This window comes from Epinephelus lanceolatus, chromosome 23, assembly GCF_041903045.1.
Source record: "Epinephelus lanceolatus isolate andai-2023 chromosome 23, ASM4190304v1, whole genome shotgun sequence".
Taxonomy (NCBI): Eukaryota; Metazoa; Chordata; class Actinopteri; order Perciformes; family Serranidae; genus Epinephelus; species Epinephelus lanceolatus.
The window spans coordinates 17,735,803-17,753,679 of NC_135756.1; the positions used below are offsets into that span (position 1 = coordinate 17,735,803).

A 17,877-nucleotide genomic window follows, 5' to 3' on the forward strand; every position below is an offset into this window, starting at 1 on the left:
TGTTCTCTCTGTGTCAGCGTGGGTTTTCTTCGGGTGCTTCTCCGGGACTGTGGGCTTCCTCCCACAGTCCAAAGACATGCAGGTTAATTGGTGACTCTAAATTGTCCGTAGGTGTGAATGTGAGTGTGAATGGTTGTCTGTCTCTATGTGTCAGCCCTGTGATAGTCTGGTGACCTGTCCAGGGTGTACCCTGCCTCTCGCCCAATGTCAGCTGGGATAGGCTCCAGCCCCCACAACCCCCAACAGGATAAGTGGTTAAAGAAAATGAATGAATGAATATTGATAAATCATTAAATAAATATTGACATTAAAGGTATATCCCTCAGTTTTTCCACTTCCATTAAGTGCATATTTTTAATGAGGCAGACTTTAAAATGAATGATCAAAGTTGAGTTAGTAGATCCATGATGTCCTGACTTTTATTCCCCACAATGGGCCAAGCTCCAAAACACATCCTACATTCCCCCAAATGACTTGAAAACATCTTTCATTAGACCAGGGATACTCAGCTCGCTTTGCCCAGTGGCCACTTTTGCAAAATGGCAGGAGCCCAGGGGCCAGTTAACAAACAAACATCAATAAAATGTTGATTAAAATGGAAAAAAAAAAAAAAAGCAAATCCAGTGGCAGCAGGCCCGCACAGGTCGGGTGTACATGGGTGTTTCTAGGATGTGAGGACGTCTGGGGCTTAGCCTGGACCCCTGTTGCTGTGATCCTCTGTTGGCACTTTTTTGTGTGTGGACAAGCTGCATTTTGATGCTTTTTTATGCACTCTGCCACCTTATTCACATTCAAAGTACAAAAAACATCCCAGTATGAATCACTCTATTTTCATTGTAAATAAGAAAATGGTCGGCAGCCCGGCCGTAAGTTGAATGTGCCTGTTTAATAAACGTCCACACAGTTTTTTAACACAGGCTCTCTTTTACAAATGTGTAATCTTGGACCAGAAGTACTAAATCCAAATTGAAATTCCATACAAACATTACACACAGTGTTGCCAAAGTAATGTGTGAAAACTGACCTAAACTTTCTATATATTCACATCACTGCAAAAGAAACTGTTACATTCTCCAAAAATAATGTAACAACATAATATATGGATAAGGGTCTACATTTATGTGTGATTTATTGGGCACATTTTCATTAATCATTAACAGTATTATTACTCACAGCAGTTTTACACATGAATAAAGCCTCTGTGATATAAAATGCCACTGAGATTTGCTGGCGAAGAGATGAGAGCAGAGGGAAGAGGTTAAGACTTAACGAGGAAATGTCTTGCCAATATCTGACCCAGGCCTCGCGCGCACACGCACACACACCAAACACACACCAACATAAATGTGGGCTTGTGTTACATGACTGTTTGAGCGGCGCTCTTATTGATACAGATGTATTGGTCATTAAGTCTGTTAGGTTTGACGTCTCAGCTCGGCTGCAGCCAAAGAAAATAACATCAGAGCTCTCTCCCAGAAATGTTCCACTCTGTATGGGCAGAAAGAACTACATTGTGGTGTTTCCAGATTACAGTCCGATATGTGTACGTGTGTCTGCATGTGTGTGTGTCACCTTAAACATGCTTCATGATTATTCACGGGGCTGTGAGAAGAGTTTTGTCTCTCCGCCAGAGTGAAAAGTATGTCCATCTTGCATCTCTTTATGTGAAAGGAAGAAAATAGCACCATGGAATATAAAGGAGTAGTTCTACATTTTAGAAAATATGCTTATTTGCTATCCTCTTAGATGACTTGGTAGATACCATACTCATATTTGTTAATTAAATATGAAGCTGCAGCCAGTTGTCAGCTAGCTTAGCTTAGCATAAAGACTGGAAACAGAGAGCAACAGCTGGCCTGGTTCTGTCCATAGGGAACAAAAGTTGCCTACCAGCACCTTGAAAGCTCACTAGATGACAGATATATAATGTTTGTTTAAACTGTACAAAAAGCCTACTGTAAAAACAGTTTTGTGTATAAGTTAAGCAATAGTCGGATACTTAACCCATTACATCGAAACTTGATGTTTTTATACTCCAGTTAAACAAACAAGATAAGACTTTTTAATTGATGAGCTTTAACATGGCAGGTTGATTTGTTACCTTTGGACAGAGCTAGGCTAGCTGTTTCTCTGTCTCTCCAGTCTTTATGCTCAGCACCTGGCTTCAGCTACATACAAACCATGCAACATGAAAATGGTGATGAACTATTCCTTAAGAAGTCCATATTGTTGATGCGTGAGTTGCTGAGTGTTAGAGATATCGGCTGTAGAGATGTCTGCCTTCTCTTGAATATAATGAAACTAGATGGCACTCAGCTTGTGGTGCTCAAAGCACCAAAAAAATACATCTGAAAAACTCAGGCCATGTTTATACAAAAACGATCCACTGAAAACAGAATCGTTTCTTATTTTCGTTTTGAAAAAAGTTCCGCGTTTAGACGACAATGTTTTGATAACAATTGCCGTGCACACAGATCCGCAAAAATGACCAAAAGCGCTGTAGTATACATGCCAGGCCAGTAGCTGGTGGTGTGACGCTTACGCTTCCTTCAACAGAGCGGCGATGTATAAACAAACAAAATGGCAACCGCACAAACGTTTGTCTGGACGAATGACGAGGTGGAGTTGCTACAGTAAATCTACACTGTGATGGGGAAGCGTTGATAAATTCAAAAGGGTGAGCAGCACAAGCGGAGCTCAGGAGTCCGCCATTGTTGTTGTGATGGTCGACTTTCTCACGCATGCCTAGTGACTGGAAGCGTAATGCGCATGTGCGAAAAGTCTCCGTTTTCAGAGGAACTGCATATTGCAAGTTTACATGAGAACGGAGACGGTGCTGTTTCCAAAAAATTGCACTGTGGAACCTGTTTTCAAAATGTTGCGTTTTCAGGCACCCAAAACACAGCTGTCGTGTAAACAATCGGCCAAAACGCAACTAAAGTTTACCGTTTTCAGTTGAAATCGTTGTCGTATAAACGGGACCTCAACAACGTCTCTTTCCAGAAATCATAACCCGGTTATTCAAGATAATCCACCTTGTTTTAAGCAGTTTTATGTAGGAACTACTTTCTTTCTACCAAATTACACCCACCAACTGTATCACAGCACCGAAGGAAGTGTGCATCTACTGCTAGCTCACTTAGCACCATTGAGCTAGCTAACGTTACAGCTCAGCTGAGGAAGACACCATTAATGTTTACATCTTGTGCTGTCATGAGCACAAGCCTCTCGTCCATTAGTAGATGCACACTTCCTTCTGCACAGTGATACAGTTGGCAGGTGTAGTTTGGTAGAAAGAAAATAGTTCCTACATGAAACTGCTCACAATCTATCTGTTGATTATCTTGAGTAAGCGGGTCATGATTTCTGGAAAGAGACATTGCTGTTGAGTTTTTCAAATGTATTTTTTTGGTACTTGGAGCACCACAAGCTGAGTGTCATCTAGTTCCATTATATTGGAGAGAAGGCAGAGATCTCTACTGCCGATATCTCTAACACTCTGCAACTCACACTAAAACAATCTACACTGATAAATAGCACTACAGGTGAGGGGAGAAATATGGATTTTTGATTTCTGAGTGAACTGTCCCTTTAAATTCCATGTTACTGTGTTGGCTGTATCACAAGATGTAGGTTTACAAAACATTTAAAATCTGTCTTCTCTTCCTCTCTCTGTCTTTCTTTCTCAGTTGGAGGCGGAGTTAGCGCTGTGTGAGAGGGAGGGGGCGGAGCTCCAGGAGTACGCCAATCAGGTCCTGCAGCAGATTGCCGACCGATGCCCCGACATTTTGGAACAAGTGGTCAACGCTCTGGAGGACAGCTGCTGACACACGAGTGCACACACACACTGACAGAAACATAACGAAGCTTACAGTCATTAGTTTGCACGCAAAGTCAGAAAGCACGCCAACACACATGGGAGCATCGGAGGTCTCCAGCAAGCCACCATAACCTTCTGATACATGAGTAAAATCACAGGATGAAGACTTTCTCTGCCACTCTCATTCATACTGAAACATATTCTTCCACCATGTCTTTAGTCGCTATCATTTCAAACTAACGGTGCCATCTGAGGGAAATATTCTTCATCTTTCAAAGTGCTTTGTTGGCATGTTAATTGGAAGTAGTTGATGTTTTTGAGATGTATTTTCCTAACTGCTCGGAAACAGAAGGAGCCGTCACTGCACTCGCCATCTGTGACACTTCACAGCGGCCATCTTGTGTCCTCGCAGGCAATCAGCAGACTTGTAATCGTGACTTGCTGTATTTTACCAAGGGATGGAAATTATTTTCAAACTGTCTGAACAGGGTGAAAGTGAGTGGTGCTTGCCAGGTTTGTTTCTGATGCCAGACTTACACGCTGTTACCACATTGTTATTTGATTGGTTCAGATACAAAAGTGTGTTTATTTCAGCTGCCTTTGATTCTTTACATCATTTGCTGCTATCTTTTAAACTTTTTTCTCCATTTCTTTTTTTTTTTTTTCTGATGAAACGTCCCAACTTGTAGTTTGTTTCAGCAGTCGTCTCTGGACAGTTGTGTATGTTGTAAAGAGAGAACATTAGCTAACAGACACGCAGCTTTCGTCAGGGGAACACGACACTTTCATCTGTTTTCTTTTTTCCCCTCATTACTGATGAAAGGCACAATAAATCTCGCAATACTCCCTTTATTAAAACACACCAGTGTAGATGTTCTGTGTTTCTTTTGAACCTAACATGTTCAGTTATGGCGTCCATGCTGACATTAGGTTGTGTTCAGACAATCCCCTTTCTTACCATTTTGTGACAATCCCTTTAGAGTTAACATGGAGGAACCTGAACCCTTACTGAGACACCTTTTTTTCCTGGGGGAGGTAGGGAATATAAAATGATTGCTATATATTTTTTTGCTTTTGGTAATATATATATATAAAACACTAATCTTGTTTAATTGAAAATATTGTCATGTATTGGTTGGTATGTTACATAATGTGTCAAATTTTTTTTTTTTTTTTTTTTTGTGATTTGCAAGTAACCACAGATTTGTTCCGTACGCAGGAGACTGTTAGCGGGAACGTGTATTGCACCTACACGAGGCTCTGTGTCCACCGGGGGAACGTTTTCTCAGAATTCTTGTTCTTGTTGTTTACAGTGGAAATGACACTCTGATGCATGTTTCCCACAGCGCTGACAGCCTTAGCATGATTTCAACACTAACAGCACTGAGCACCAGAGGGTTGAATTGTTTCAATCAAAAGCTCCACTAACAGGTTTTTTAAAAACTCTTACACTGCGGGGAGTGCTGCAGCCGTGACTGGCCACATGCAGCTGTCCAGCGCTGCTCCCTGAAAAGAAAATACCTGGTGGAGACAAAGCCTAAAGATGGGGGTTTACTCTGCACGCTCAGATCTGATTTTACACCTTCAGAAGGCACCTTTGATGTGTATTAAAAAAAATCACAGGTGTAAATCATTCCAAAATATTTCACATCTGTTTTATGAGGAGAAATGGAAGCGGGTTGAATTTACTAAATGCTCCAATGAACACCAAGAGGCTCTTATTTTGGAATGAAGCTCCATCAGATCTGAGCTTGTGGTGTAAGTCCAATATTTTGTTGTCTGTTTTATACTGATTATGTTGTGGAACGGCGATGACTGGGAGTCACTGTGACTTGGATTGAAATCAGAATGAGAGAATGGAATAAAATATTGATTTATCTTTATTTTATTGTGAAAGGACTCCATCTGTCATTTCATCTTTCTCTGTAAACTGTGTTACAGATGAGAGCTGAGGCTTTCTGACTTGGGACCTCTTAAAGGGACAGTTCACCCCAAATTAAAAATCCATATATTTCCTCTTACTTGTAGTGCTATTACCAATCTAGATGGCACTCAGCTTGTGGTGCTCAAAGCGGCAAAAAAATACAACTGAAAAACTCAACAGCAATGTCTCTTTCCAGAAATCATGACCCAGTTAACTAAGATAATCCACAGACCTTGATGTGAGCAGTTTCAAGTAGCAACTATTTTCTCTCTGCCAAACAACACCCACCAACCGTATCACCACACAGAAGGAAGCGTGTATCTACACCCAGCACCACCCACCACCCAGCTGTCTAATGTTACAGCTCAGCTGAGGAGGACGTCATTAATGTTTATATCTCGCACTGTCAAAAGCATGAGCCTCTCATCCATGAGTAGATGCACGTTTCCTTCTGCCCAGTGATTTGGTTGGCGGATGTAGTTCAATTGAAAGAAAATAGTTCCTACATGAAGCTGCTCACAGCAAGTTCTGTGGATTATCTTGAGTAACCAGGTCATGATTTCTGGAAAGAGACATTGCTGTTGAGTTTTTCAAATGTATTTTTTTGCCACTTTGAGCACCACAAGCTGAGTGCCATCTATCCTGAACAAAAAATTTAGATAGTTCTGTTTTTCTCCCCCATTTTTCACAAGTTTAAGTTAAAGATTCAAGACGTTTCTCTCAAACTTTGGTTGCAAATTTGTTTAAATCCATCTTAGTGAGCACTTCTCCTTTTCCGAGATAATCCCTCCACCTGACAGGTTGTGCAAATCAGGATGCTGATTGAAAAGCGTCGTTACTACACAGGTGTGCCTTGGAATGCCCAACCAGCCTCACAACCAAAGACCACGTGTAACCACACAAGCTCCGGACCTCCACATCCAGCTACTCAAGATTGTGTAAGACCAGCCACCTGTACACCTGATGCAACACTTAGTTTGCACAACTGAAGAATATCTGCACAAACTATCAGAAGGTGTCTGAGGAATATTTGTCTGTATGCTCATTGTCCTCGTCAGGGTATTGACACAACAGCAGTTTGTTATCGTAACCTGGGAGGCTGGTTAGATGTACTGCCAAGTTCACAGAAACGACATAGGAGATGTCTTACGGTAGTGAAATGAACATTCATTTCACAGGCAACAGCTCTGGTGGGCCAATGACAAGCTCCCTCAAAATTTGTGACGTGTGTGTCATTGTGTTGTGTGATCAAACTGCACATTTTAGAGTGGCCTTTCACTGTGACCATCCCAACGTACACCTGTGTAGTAACAATGATGTTCAATCAGCACCTTGATTTGCCACACCTGTCAAGTGGATGGATTGTCTTGGAAAAGAAGAGACGCTCACTAACATGGATTTTAATTAATTTGTGACCAAAATTTAAGAGCATTATTTCTATTGAGCGCATGGAAAAGATCTTAGGTCTTTCACTTAAACCTGAGGTGAAAAATATGAACTAAACAGCAAAGTTGCATTTAATTTTTGATTGGTGTAGTTCTGTTATATTCAAAAAAAGACAGACATCTTTACGGCCGATATCTCCAACACTCTGCAACCCACAGCAAAACAGTCAAGACTGACAAATAGCGCTACAGGTAAGAGGAAAAACATGTATTTTTGATTTGAGGGTAAACTGTACCTTTATAATGGATCTGCAAAAAAAAAAAGATTGAGGAAAGCCATAAAAAGATTTTTGAAAAGTATAATCGTCTAGTCACCCCTCTGATTAATCCTCACTCACAAACTCCTTCACACAGTTGTGACTGTTGGTTATGTGAGAGACGCCAGGACTGATCTGTTTAGATTAATTGAGAACAAATGATAAAGACAGAGACAGGAACATCTTTCCTCTCATTTCAGTTCTACTTTTCCTGACCTCTCCTTTCCTTTTGACTCCCTCCTTCTCTTTATCTCCCTCTCTATACTGGGCTTCTTATCATGTCACCAGTGGTTTATTTTCCTGTCCGCCCACAATAACGACATTATTCCATAGGCCAGGCCTCATCCTGTTCCACTTCTTTACATACACACACAGTCCTGCCACACCATTACTACTGTCTTTAATGTCCAACAACTCTTCCACAAATGTGTTTTAGCTTGGACTCAAATTAATAATGTAGAGAGTTTTAACCTCCTGACACCCAGACTTTTGTTAAGTTTGCATTTTTAATTTCTCCTAGTTATTTGGGATCAGTAGGACCTGATAAGTATAAAAACCTAAATATTGTCAATGATAATGATGTCCCAATGTCCTCAAACAAGACAATAGTAAAGTCCCAATGTCCTCAAACCAGATGTTAATCAAGTCCCAGTGTCCTCAAACCAGTAGGACCAATCCCAGTGTCCCAGTGTCCTCCAACCAGACGATAGTCAAGTCCCAGTGTCCTCCAGCCAGATGTTAATAAAGTCCCAGTGTCCTCCAACCAGACGATAATCAAGGCCCAGTGTCCTCAAACCAGACGATAGTCAAGGCCCAGTGTCCTCAAACCAGACGATAATCAAGGCCCAGTGTCCTCCAACCAGACGATAATCAAGGCCCAGTGTCCTCAAACCAGACGATAGTCAAGGCCCAGTGTCCTCAAACCAGACGATAGTCAAGGCCCAGTGTCCTCCAACCAGACGATAATCAAGGCCCAGTGTCCTCCAACCAGACGATAGTCAAGGCCCAGTGTCCTCAAACCAGACGATAGTCAAGGCCCAGTGTCCTCCAACCAGACGATAGTCAAGGCCCAGTGTCCTCCAACCAGACGACAGTCAAGGCCCAGTGTCCTCCAACCAGACGATAATCAAGGCCCAGTGTCCTCAAACCAGATGACAGTCAAGGCCCAGTGTCCTCAAACCAGACGTTAATCAAGGCCCAGTGTCCTCAAACCAGACGTTAATCAAGGCCCAGTGTCCTCAAACCAGACGACAGTCAAGGCCCAGTGTCCTCCAACCAGACGTTAATCAAGGCCCAGTGTCCTCAAACCAGATGACAGTCAAGGCCCAGTGTCCTCAAACCAGATGATAGTCAAGGCCCAGTATCCTCCAACCAGACGTTAATCAAGTCCCAGTGTCCTCCAACCAGACGATAGTCAAGGCCCAGTGTCCTCCAACCAGACGACAGTCAAGGCCCAGTGTCCTCCAACCAGACGATAGTCAAGGCCCAGTGTCCTCAAACCAGACGACAGTCAAGGCCCAGTGTCCTCCAACCAGACGATAGTCAAGGCCCAGTGTTCTCAAACCAGACGATAGTCAAGGCCCAGTGTCCTCCAACCAGATGTTAATCAAGTCCCAGTGTCCTCAAACCAGACGATAGTCAAGGCCCAGTGTCCTCCAACCAGATGTTAATCAAGTCCCAGTGTCCTCCAACCAGACGATAGTCAAGGCCCAGTGTCCTCCAACCAGACGATAGTCAAGGCCCAGTGTCCTCCAACCAGATGATAGTCAGGCCCAGTGTCCTCAAACCAGACGATAGTCAAGGCCCAGTGTCCTCCAACCAGATATTAATCAAGTCCCAGTGTCCTCCAACCAGACGATAGTCAAGGCCCAATGTCCTCAAACCAGATGTTAATCAAGTCCTAGTTTCCTTCAACCAGACGATAATTGAGGCCCAGTGTCCTCCAACCAGATGTTAATCAAGTCCCAGTGTCCTCCCACCAGACGATAGTCAAGGCCCAGTGTCCTCAAACCAGACGACAGTCAAGGCCCAGTGTCCTCCAACCAGATGTTAATCAAGTCCCAGTGTCCTCCAACCAGATGTTAATCAAGGCCCAGTGTCCTCCAACCAGACGATAGTCAAGGCCCAGTGTCCTCCAACCAGATGATAGTCAGGCCCAGTGTCCTCAAACCAGACGATAGTCAAGGCCCAGTGTCCTCCAACCAGATATTAATCAAGTCCCAGTGTCCTCCAACCAGACGATAGCCAAGTCCCAGTGTCCTCCAACAAGACGATAGTCAAGGCCCAGTGTCCTCAAACCAGACGATAGTCAAGGCCCAGTGTCCTCCAACCAGACGATAGCCAAGTCCCAGTGTCCTCCAACAAGACGATAGTCAAGGCCCAATGTCCTCAAACCAGATGTTAATCAAGTCCTAGTTTCCTTCAACCAGACGATAATTGAGGCCCAGTGTCCTCCAACCAGACGATAGTCAAGGCCCAGTGTCCTCAAACCAGACGACAGTCAAGGCCCAGTGTCCTCCAACCAGATGTTAATCAAGTCCCAGTGTCCTCAAACCAGACGACAGTCAAGGCCCAGTGTCCTCCAACCAGATGTTAATCAAGGCCCAGTGTCCTCCAACCAGATGTTAATCAAGTCCCAGTGTCCTCCAACCAGACGATAGTCAAGGCCCAGTGTCCTCCAACAAGATGATAATCAAGTCCCAATGTCCTCAAACCAGACCATAATCAAGTCCCAGTGTCCTCAAACCAGACAGTAATCAAGTCCCAATGTCCTCCAACCAGACCATAATCAAGTCCCAGTGTCCTCAAACCAGACAGTAATCAAGTCCCAGTGTCCTCAAACCAGACCATAATCAAGTCCCAGTGTCCTCAAACCAGACAGTAATCAAGTCCCAGTGTCTTCAAACCAGACAGTAATCAAGTCCCAGTGTCCTCAAACCAGACAATAATCGAGTCCCAGTGTCCTCCAACCAGACGATAGCCAAGTCCCAGTGTCCTCCAACAAGACGATAGTCAAGGCCCAGTGTCCTCAAACCAGACGATAGTCAAGGCCCAGTGTCCTCCAACCAGACGATAGCCAAGTCCCAGTGTCCTCCAACAAGACGATAGTCAAGGCCCAATGTCCTCAAACCAGATGTTAATCAAGTCCTAGTTTCCTTCAACCAGACGATAATTGAGGCCCAGTGTCCTCCAACCAGACGATAGTCAAGGCCCAGTGTCCTCAAACCAGACGACAGTCAAGGCCCAGTGTCCTCCAACCAGATGTTAATCAAGTCCCAGTGTCCTCAAACCAGACGACAGTCAAGGCCCAGTGTCCTCCAACCAGATGTTAATCAAGGCCCAGTGTCCTCCAACCAGATGTTAATCAAGTCCCAGTGTCCTCCAACCAGACGATAGTCAAGGCCCAGTGTCCTCCAACAAGATGATAATCAAGTCCCAATGTCCTCAAACCAGACCATAATCAAGTCCCAGTGTCCTCAAACCAGACAGTAATCAAGTCCCAATGTCCTCCAACCAGACCATAATCAAGTCCCAGTGTCCTCAAACCAGACAGTAATCAAGTCCCAGTGTCCTCAAACCAGACCATAATCAAGTCCCAGTGTCCTCAAACCAGACAGTAATCAAGTCCCAGTGTCTTCAAACCAGACAGTAATCAAGTCCCAGTGTCCTCAAACCAGACAATAATCGAGGCCCAGTGTCCTCCAACAAGACAATAAGTCCCAGTATCCTCAAACCAGACCATAATCAAGTCCCAGTGTCTTCAAACCAGACAGTAATCAAGTCCCAGTGTCCTCAAACCAGACAGTAATCAAGTCCCAGTGTCCTCAAACCAGACAATAATCGAGGCCCAGTGTCCTCCAACAAGACGATAAGTCCCAGTGTCCTCCAACCAGACCATAATAAAGTCCCAGTGTCCTCAAACCAGACCATAATCAAGTCCCAGTGTCCTGAAAGCAGACAATAATCGAGGCCCAGTGTCCTCCAACAAGTACATTGTCCCAGTGTCCTCAAACCAGACCATAATCAAGGCCCAGTGTCCTCAAACCAGATGTTAATCAAGTCTCATTGTCCTCAAACCAGACAATAATCGAGGCCCAAAGTCCTTAAACAAGAAGACGATAAAGTCCCAATGTCTTCAAACAAGTACTTCCTAATTAACAGCGTGTTAGCTTGTTACTGTTGCTAAAATTGGTCAAATTTGTTGCCGTATCAAACTATAAACATTATTAATCATAAATAAAGAAGTTCCAACCATGCAATGTGATCAGGTTTTGGACCTTGTCCACTTTTGTGTCGGGATCGGCTGCAGACTGACTTGGCAGAGATGGCTGCCATCTTGTTTTTACATGTTTGATGTGTCTTCTCAGTGCTAAGCCAGGGCCACTAGATGGGTCAAAAAATGTCCACAAACGAGGACGACAGATCTGAGTTAAGCAGAATGAAGAATAAGGTCAAGTAAAGCCAACATGTGATGTTGTCATATGAGGAAACAGGGTCTCAGGAGGTTAAACTTGACTTTGCTCAGTGACTTTGAAACTTTTGGTGCTAAATATGCTCTAATGAAGATGAAGAAAGACTTTAGGATAAAAAAGGCGGAGTTTGTGCATGTCTGTGTTATGAGGTTGAATGTAGCTGACACAGGAAAGTGTCTGCAGAAAGTTCCTGACACACACACTTCCTTAATGTGTGTATCTTGCATATGGCAGCAGCTCAGTGTAATGCGTTCATCCAACTAGAAAATCTGCTTCAACAGACCTACCCAGCTGGACTGACCTTGAACCTCGACCTCAACCCAACCTTTGATTCAAAGAATTTCCAAGCAGAGTGAAAACATCATCAGGCTATTAGGGGTCGCTCTGTTTCTCACACAATAAAACACATGAGAGGCAGCTCACTGACAGTCTGTAAATCTAACATATGTGCCGGTGTTTACCTTCACATATGGCAACGCTTTGCTCAGCGCGTCCGTATATACCTGGAAGGATCCTGTTCTGCTTTCTCCATCTACTGTCCTAATAAAAGCCAGTGGAGGGAGACAGAAGGGACGGACGGAGCGCGAAAGAGGAGGAGGAAGAGATACGCTTGTATGACTGCCTGATTTATGTGATGCAGAAAGAGAAGGAGAGGGAGGGAGAGATAGATAGGAAAGAGTGGAGACACAACCCACTGAGCGCCAGACATCATTTTATCTTCTTGTCTCTGCTGTAACTCACAGAGCTTAGAGTGTCTTTCAGCATAAGAACTATGCATGCTACTGCATGTCTCAACACCAAAGATATGTTTTAAAGGAGAATGTGTGACATGTATTTCCGTAAAACAAAGTCTAAGATGTAGATGAAGGCCTAGTCCAAACCTACGTGCTTACTGAAAGTAAACCCTTTGTTTGTCCATTGTCCAGTCGAAAGATGCTAAAGCATTTTTTTTACTAGTGGCATTCAGTTAAAGAATAAAAAAGGACATGGTAGGACATATTACACTTAGCTTTTTGATTGTTTGTATGTTTGATTCTGTTTTGTAGTGTAGGCTTTTAGTTGTCCGGATGGCCAAGTGGTCTAAGGCACCAGATTCAAGGGTTGACTCCTTCCTGAGCGAAAGGGACTCCTGGTCTCCAAATGGAGGCGTGGGTTCAAATCCCACTCCTGACACAGATTTTTCCACCAGTTTGGTGATACAGATATCGCTGCTTTTTTCATCCATCAATCAACTGATGAATCCGTTTCAATCTATCAGGGAGGCACACCAACTTGATTAGATTTCTTAACACAGGGGAATTAATGCAGTGTCGAAATATGAATTTTACCATTAACATAGCGCAGCTAGCTCAGTCGGTAGAGCATGAGACTCTTAATTTCAGGGTCGTGGCTTCGAGCCCCACATTGGGCTTTAATTGAAAGTTCATCTGAACCTGAAAGTGTTACTGTACAAAGAGAAGTGTTCAGTTATAAAATCACTTTCAAGTGGTTGTCTTGGACATAAAACTGCAGTATCTTGGCCCCCTTGACAATGATTTGTAGTACTTTGGATGTCGCTATAGATTTTCCAAGTCTCCTATAGTCTTTAGACCTGTAACTTCTGTTTACATGCTGTAGTTTCAGCTGAGAGAATTATGTCAAGGGCATTAGGGCAACTCAGTTTTAGACAATATATGTAGTAGGGGGTCTCTGCTCTGTCTTTCTTTCAGCAAAGGGGTCCTTGGCATGAAAAATGTTGAAGACCCCTGCCTCAAAACACATCATCAGACTTCTGAGGTGAGAACTGGGCTGCCCTAGTCCCCAATTAAAAAATACCTACAATTTATTCAGTGTCACTTCAGTTGGATTTCTTTTTTGGGGGCATTTTTAGCCTTTATTTGACAGGACAGACAAGCATGAAGGGGGGAGAGAGAGAGGGACAGACATGCAGCAAAGGGCCACAGGCTGGAGTCAAGCCCCAGCCGATGTGGCAACAGCCTTGTACATGGGGCGCCTGCTCTACCTCCAAGCCACCGATGCCCCGATTCAGTTGGATTTCTGTGTAATAACATGAGACTGCAGACTCAGATTGTGATCATTTCCTGTGATGTAGTCTGGATGTAGCTGAACTACTTTTGAGAATAGTTTTACTTTGACAAGCTTAAGATTGTTGAGATTAGTTAAGATGAGGTTTAACTACTTTTATATCAGTGATGAGCTTTTATATGAGATCAATCTTTTTTTTAAGATATTTTTTTGGGCCATTTTGCCTTTAATGGACAGGACAGGTAAGCGTGAAGGGGGACGACATGCAGCAAAGGGCCACAGGCCAGACTCCAGCCTGGGCCGCTGCGGCAGACTTGTACATGGGGCACCTGCTCTCCCACTAAGCCACCGACACCCCATATGAGATCAATCTATCACAGAGACAGACACTTAATGTAGAGCCAGATTTCCAAAGGTGCTTTTAAAGGAGCTCTTTCTAACTCTGGAGAAAGATAGTTGATTGCTGAGACTCATTAACAGGTTGTCAAATACAGACGCATTGGGTTGGTAGTCAGACTGAACCACGAAACCCAAAGTGCCAGTATTTAACGACTTGGTAATGACACTCAACCATCAACTATCTTTCTCCAGAGTCACATACAGCACCTTCAGGACATGGTAGGACATATTACTGTTAGCTTTTTGATTCTTTGTGTCTTTCTCTGTTTTGTGTTTTGTGTTTTTAGGTAGTCTGTTGTCAGGATGGCCGAGCGGTCTAAGGCGCCAGACTCAAGGGTTGACTCCTTCCTGAGTGAAAGGGACTTCTGGTCTCCGAATGGAGGCGTGGGTTCAAATCCCACTCCTGACATAACTTTTATAGCTTTTACCTGCCATTGTCATTCCTTTAGTTTGGTGATACAGATTATCTCTCATTTTTTCTGTGTGAAACCCGTTTTCCTTGAATGTGTACATGAAGCCTACAAAGTCATGAGAGCACAGAAAACAGCTAAATTCTAAATAAGCTCCGAAATTTGATGTGTTTTTCTGTCAAATGTAGCCTGGCTAGCTCAGTCGGTAGAGCATGAGACTCTTAATCTCAGGGTCGTGGGTTCGACCCCCACGTTGGGCGATGGAGTTTTAATCTGAGACTAAAGCTGAGCATGAATGGATTATAGTCAAGAGGAATGTTCAGCCATCTTATCACTGTCATATGGATATGTTGGACATATATCAGCAGTGTCTTGGTCCCTTTGACAGTGATTAGTAATATTTTGGATGTCACTAAAGAGTTTCCAAGTCTCCTATAGTCTGTAAACCTGTACGTTCTATTTACATGTAAATTGTAAGTCCAGACTGAATTCAGAGTTTCAGTTGAGAATTTCAATTCAGAGAATTATCTCAAAGGCAACTCAGTTTTAGACAATATTTATATCGGGGGTCCCTGCTCTGTCTTTCTTTCAGCTAAGAGGTCCTTGGCCTGAAAAACGTTGAAGACTCCTGCCTCAAAACACATCATCAGACTTCCGAGGTGAGAACTGGGCTGCCCTAGTCCCTAAATCAAACATACCTACAATTTATTCAGTTTCAGTTCAGTTGGACTTTCATGTAACAATATGAGATTTATTTGTCGGTGAAGATTCTCAGTCATCCAGGTCATGGTAATCCTAAGTGCTATATCGTAGGCAACTGGACGCAAGCAAGTCCAGTTGCTTACGATATAGCACTTACAATATGAGACTGCAGACTCAGATTGTGATCATTTCCTGTGATGTAGTTTGGATGTAGCTGACCTACTTTTGAAAATAGTTTTACTTTGACAAGCTTAAGATTGTTGAGATTAGTTAAGATGAGGTTTAACTACTTTTATATCAGTGATGAGCTTTTATATGAGATCAGTCTTTTTTTAAGATATTTTTTTGGGCCATTTTGCCTTTAATGGACAGGACAGGTAAGCGTGAAGGGGGACGACATGCAGCAAAGGGCCACAGGCCAGACTCCAGCCTGGGCCGCTGCGGCAGCCTTGTACATGGGGCACCTGCTCTCCCACTAAGCCACCGACACCCCATATGAGATCAATCTATCACAGAGACAGACACTTAATGTAGAGCCAGATTTCCAAAGGTGCTTTTAAAGGAGCTCTTTCTAACTCTGGAGAAAGATAGTTGATTGCTGAGACTCATTAACAGGTTGTCAAATACAGACGCATTGGGTTGGTAGTCAGACTGAACCACAAAACCCAAAGTGTCAGCATTTAACGACTTGGTAATGAGACTCAACCATCAACTATCTTTCTCCAGAGTCACATACAGCACCTTCAGGACATGGTAGGACATATTACTGTTAGCTTTTTGATTGTTTGTGTCTTTCTCTGTTTTGTGTTTTGTGGTAGTCACTTGTCAGGATGGCCGAGTGGTCTAAGGCGCCAGACTCAAGGGTTGACTCCTTCCTGAGTGAAAGGGACTTCTGGTCTCCGAATGGGGGCGTGGGTTCAAATCCCACTCCTGACATAAGTTTCCCCTGCAGGTTTCATTCCTTTAGTTTGGTGATACAAATGTCTCTCATTTCTGTGTGAATATACACAAGGCCTCTAAAATCATGAGTGTGTAGAAAACTGAAACATCAACTGCACAACGACTTGGCTACTCAGATCAGCTGATTGTCAAGTAACAGACTGTGTCAGCAACAAAACAAATCCAACAATATTTTGGAAATCCAACATGGTGAGAGTTCTAAACACATTGGAATGAATGCAGCTCCGAAATTTGATGCATTTTTCTATCAAATGTAGCCCGGCTAGCTCAGTCGGTAGAGCATGAGACTCTTAATCTCAGGGTCGTGGGTTCGACCCCCACGTTGGGCGATGGAGTTTTAATCTGAGACTTATCTGAGCATGAATGGGCTGTACAGATGAAGAGCAATGATCAGCCATCTTATCACTGTCATATGGATATGTTGGACATATATCAGCAGTGTCTTGGTCCCTTTGACAGTGATTATAGTACTTTGGATGTCACTATAGATTTTCCAACTCCTATAGTCTGTAAACCTGTAACCTCTGTTTACATGTAACTTGTAAGTCCAGACTGAATTCAGAGTTTCAGCTGAGAGTTTCGATTCAAAGAATTATCTCAAAGGCAACTCAGTTTTATACAATATATGTAGTAGGGGGTCCCTGCTCTGTCTTTCTTTCAGCAAAGGGGTCCTTTGCCTGAAAATGTTGAAGACTCCTGCCTCAAAACACATCATCAGACTTCCGAGGTGAGGATTGAGCTGCCCTAGTCCCTAAATCAAACATACCTACATTTTATTCAGTGTCTAGTTTCGTTGGATTTCTGTGCAATAACATGAGACTCCAGACTCAGATTGTGATCATTTCCTGTGATGTAGTCTGGATGTAACTGAACTACTTTTTACTTTGACAAGCTTAAGATTTTTGAGAGTAGTTAAGATGACATTTAACTACTTTTATATCAATGATGAGCTTTTATATGAGATCAATCTATCACAGAGACAGACACTTAATGTAGAGCCAGATTTCCAAAGGTGCTTTTAAAGGAGCTCTTTCTAACTCTGGAGAAAGATAGTTGATTGCTGAGACTCATTAACAGGTTGTCAAATACAGACGCATTGGGTTGGTAGTCAGACTGAACCACGAAACCCAAAGTGTCAGTATTTAACGACTTGATAATGAGACTCAACCATCGACTATCTTTCTCCAGAGTCACATACAGCACCTTCAGGACATGGTAGGACATATTACTGTTAGCTTTTTGATTGTTTGTGTCTTTCTCTGTTTTGTGTTTTGTGTTTTGAAGTAGTCACTTGTCAGGATGGCCGAGTGGTCTAAGGCGCCAGACTCAAGGGTTGACTCCTTCCTGAGTGAAAGGGACTTCTGGTCTCCGAATGGGGGCGTGGGATCAAATCCCACTCCTGACATAAGTTTCCCCTGCAGGTTTCATTCCTTTAGTTTGGTGATACAAATGTCTCTCATTTC

At 43.2% G+C, this 17,877-nt stretch overlaps 1 protein-coding gene and 7 non-coding genes across 16 annotated transcripts in view; all 8 read left to right on the top strand.

The window, feature by feature from the left end:
* Positions 1 to 5,703, top strand: part of LOC117249617 (ELKS/Rab6-interacting/CAST family member 1-like) — a 216,466-nt gene extending 210,763 nt beyond the window's left edge. For 8 of the 9 annotated variants that reach the window (XR_013490432.1, XR_013490431.1, XM_078165427.1 and 5 more), the window contains one exon: positions 3,690 to 5,703. Coding sequence is in view for 6 of the 9 variants with exons in the window: in XM_078165427.1 (XP_078021553.1) it covers positions 3,690 to 3,827 (138 nt within the window). In the remaining 3 variants the exon portion in view is untranslated. The remainder of the gene's footprint in view (positions 1 to 3,689) is intronic. The other variant, XR_013490433.1, reaches the window with a different exon arrangement.
* A 7,276-nt stretch (positions 5,704 to 12,979) lies between these two features.
* Positions 12,980 to 13,091, top strand: trnal-caa (transfer RNA leucine (anticodon CAA)). The gene is made up of 2 exons: positions 12,980 to 13,017; positions 13,046 to 13,091. It is a non-coding gene; the product is annotated as a tRNA-Leu (tRNA).
* Positions 13,092 to 13,256: 165 nt separating this feature from the next.
* trnak-cuu (transfer RNA lysine (anticodon CUU)) lies at positions 13,257 to 13,329 on the top strand. Its single transcript has one exon. It is a non-coding gene; the product is annotated as a tRNA-Lys (tRNA).
* A 1,310-nt stretch (positions 13,330 to 14,639) lies between these two features.
* trnal-caa (transfer RNA leucine (anticodon CAA)) lies at positions 14,640 to 14,751 on the top strand. The gene is made up of 2 exons: positions 14,640 to 14,677; positions 14,706 to 14,751. It is a non-coding gene; the product is annotated as a tRNA-Leu (tRNA).
* Positions 14,752 to 14,939: 188 nt separating this feature from the next.
* trnak-cuu (transfer RNA lysine (anticodon CUU)) lies at positions 14,940 to 15,012 on the top strand. Its single transcript has one exon. It is a non-coding gene; the product is annotated as a tRNA-Lys (tRNA).
* A 1,266-nt stretch (positions 15,013 to 16,278) lies between these two features.
* trnal-caa (transfer RNA leucine (anticodon CAA)) lies at positions 16,279 to 16,390 on the top strand. Its single transcript has 2 exons — positions 16,279 to 16,316; positions 16,345 to 16,390. It is a non-coding gene; the product is annotated as a tRNA-Leu (tRNA).
* A 280-nt stretch (positions 16,391 to 16,670) lies between these two features.
* Positions 16,671 to 16,743, top strand: trnak-cuu (transfer RNA lysine (anticodon CUU)). The gene has a single exon. It is a non-coding gene; the product is annotated as a tRNA-Lys (tRNA).
* Positions 16,744 to 17,707: 964 nt separating this feature from the next.
* Positions 17,708 to 17,819, top strand: trnal-caa (transfer RNA leucine (anticodon CAA)). The gene is made up of 2 exons: positions 17,708 to 17,745; positions 17,774 to 17,819. It is a non-coding gene; the product is annotated as a tRNA-Leu (tRNA).
* The last annotated feature ends 58 nt before the right edge of the window (positions 17,820 to 17,877 follow it).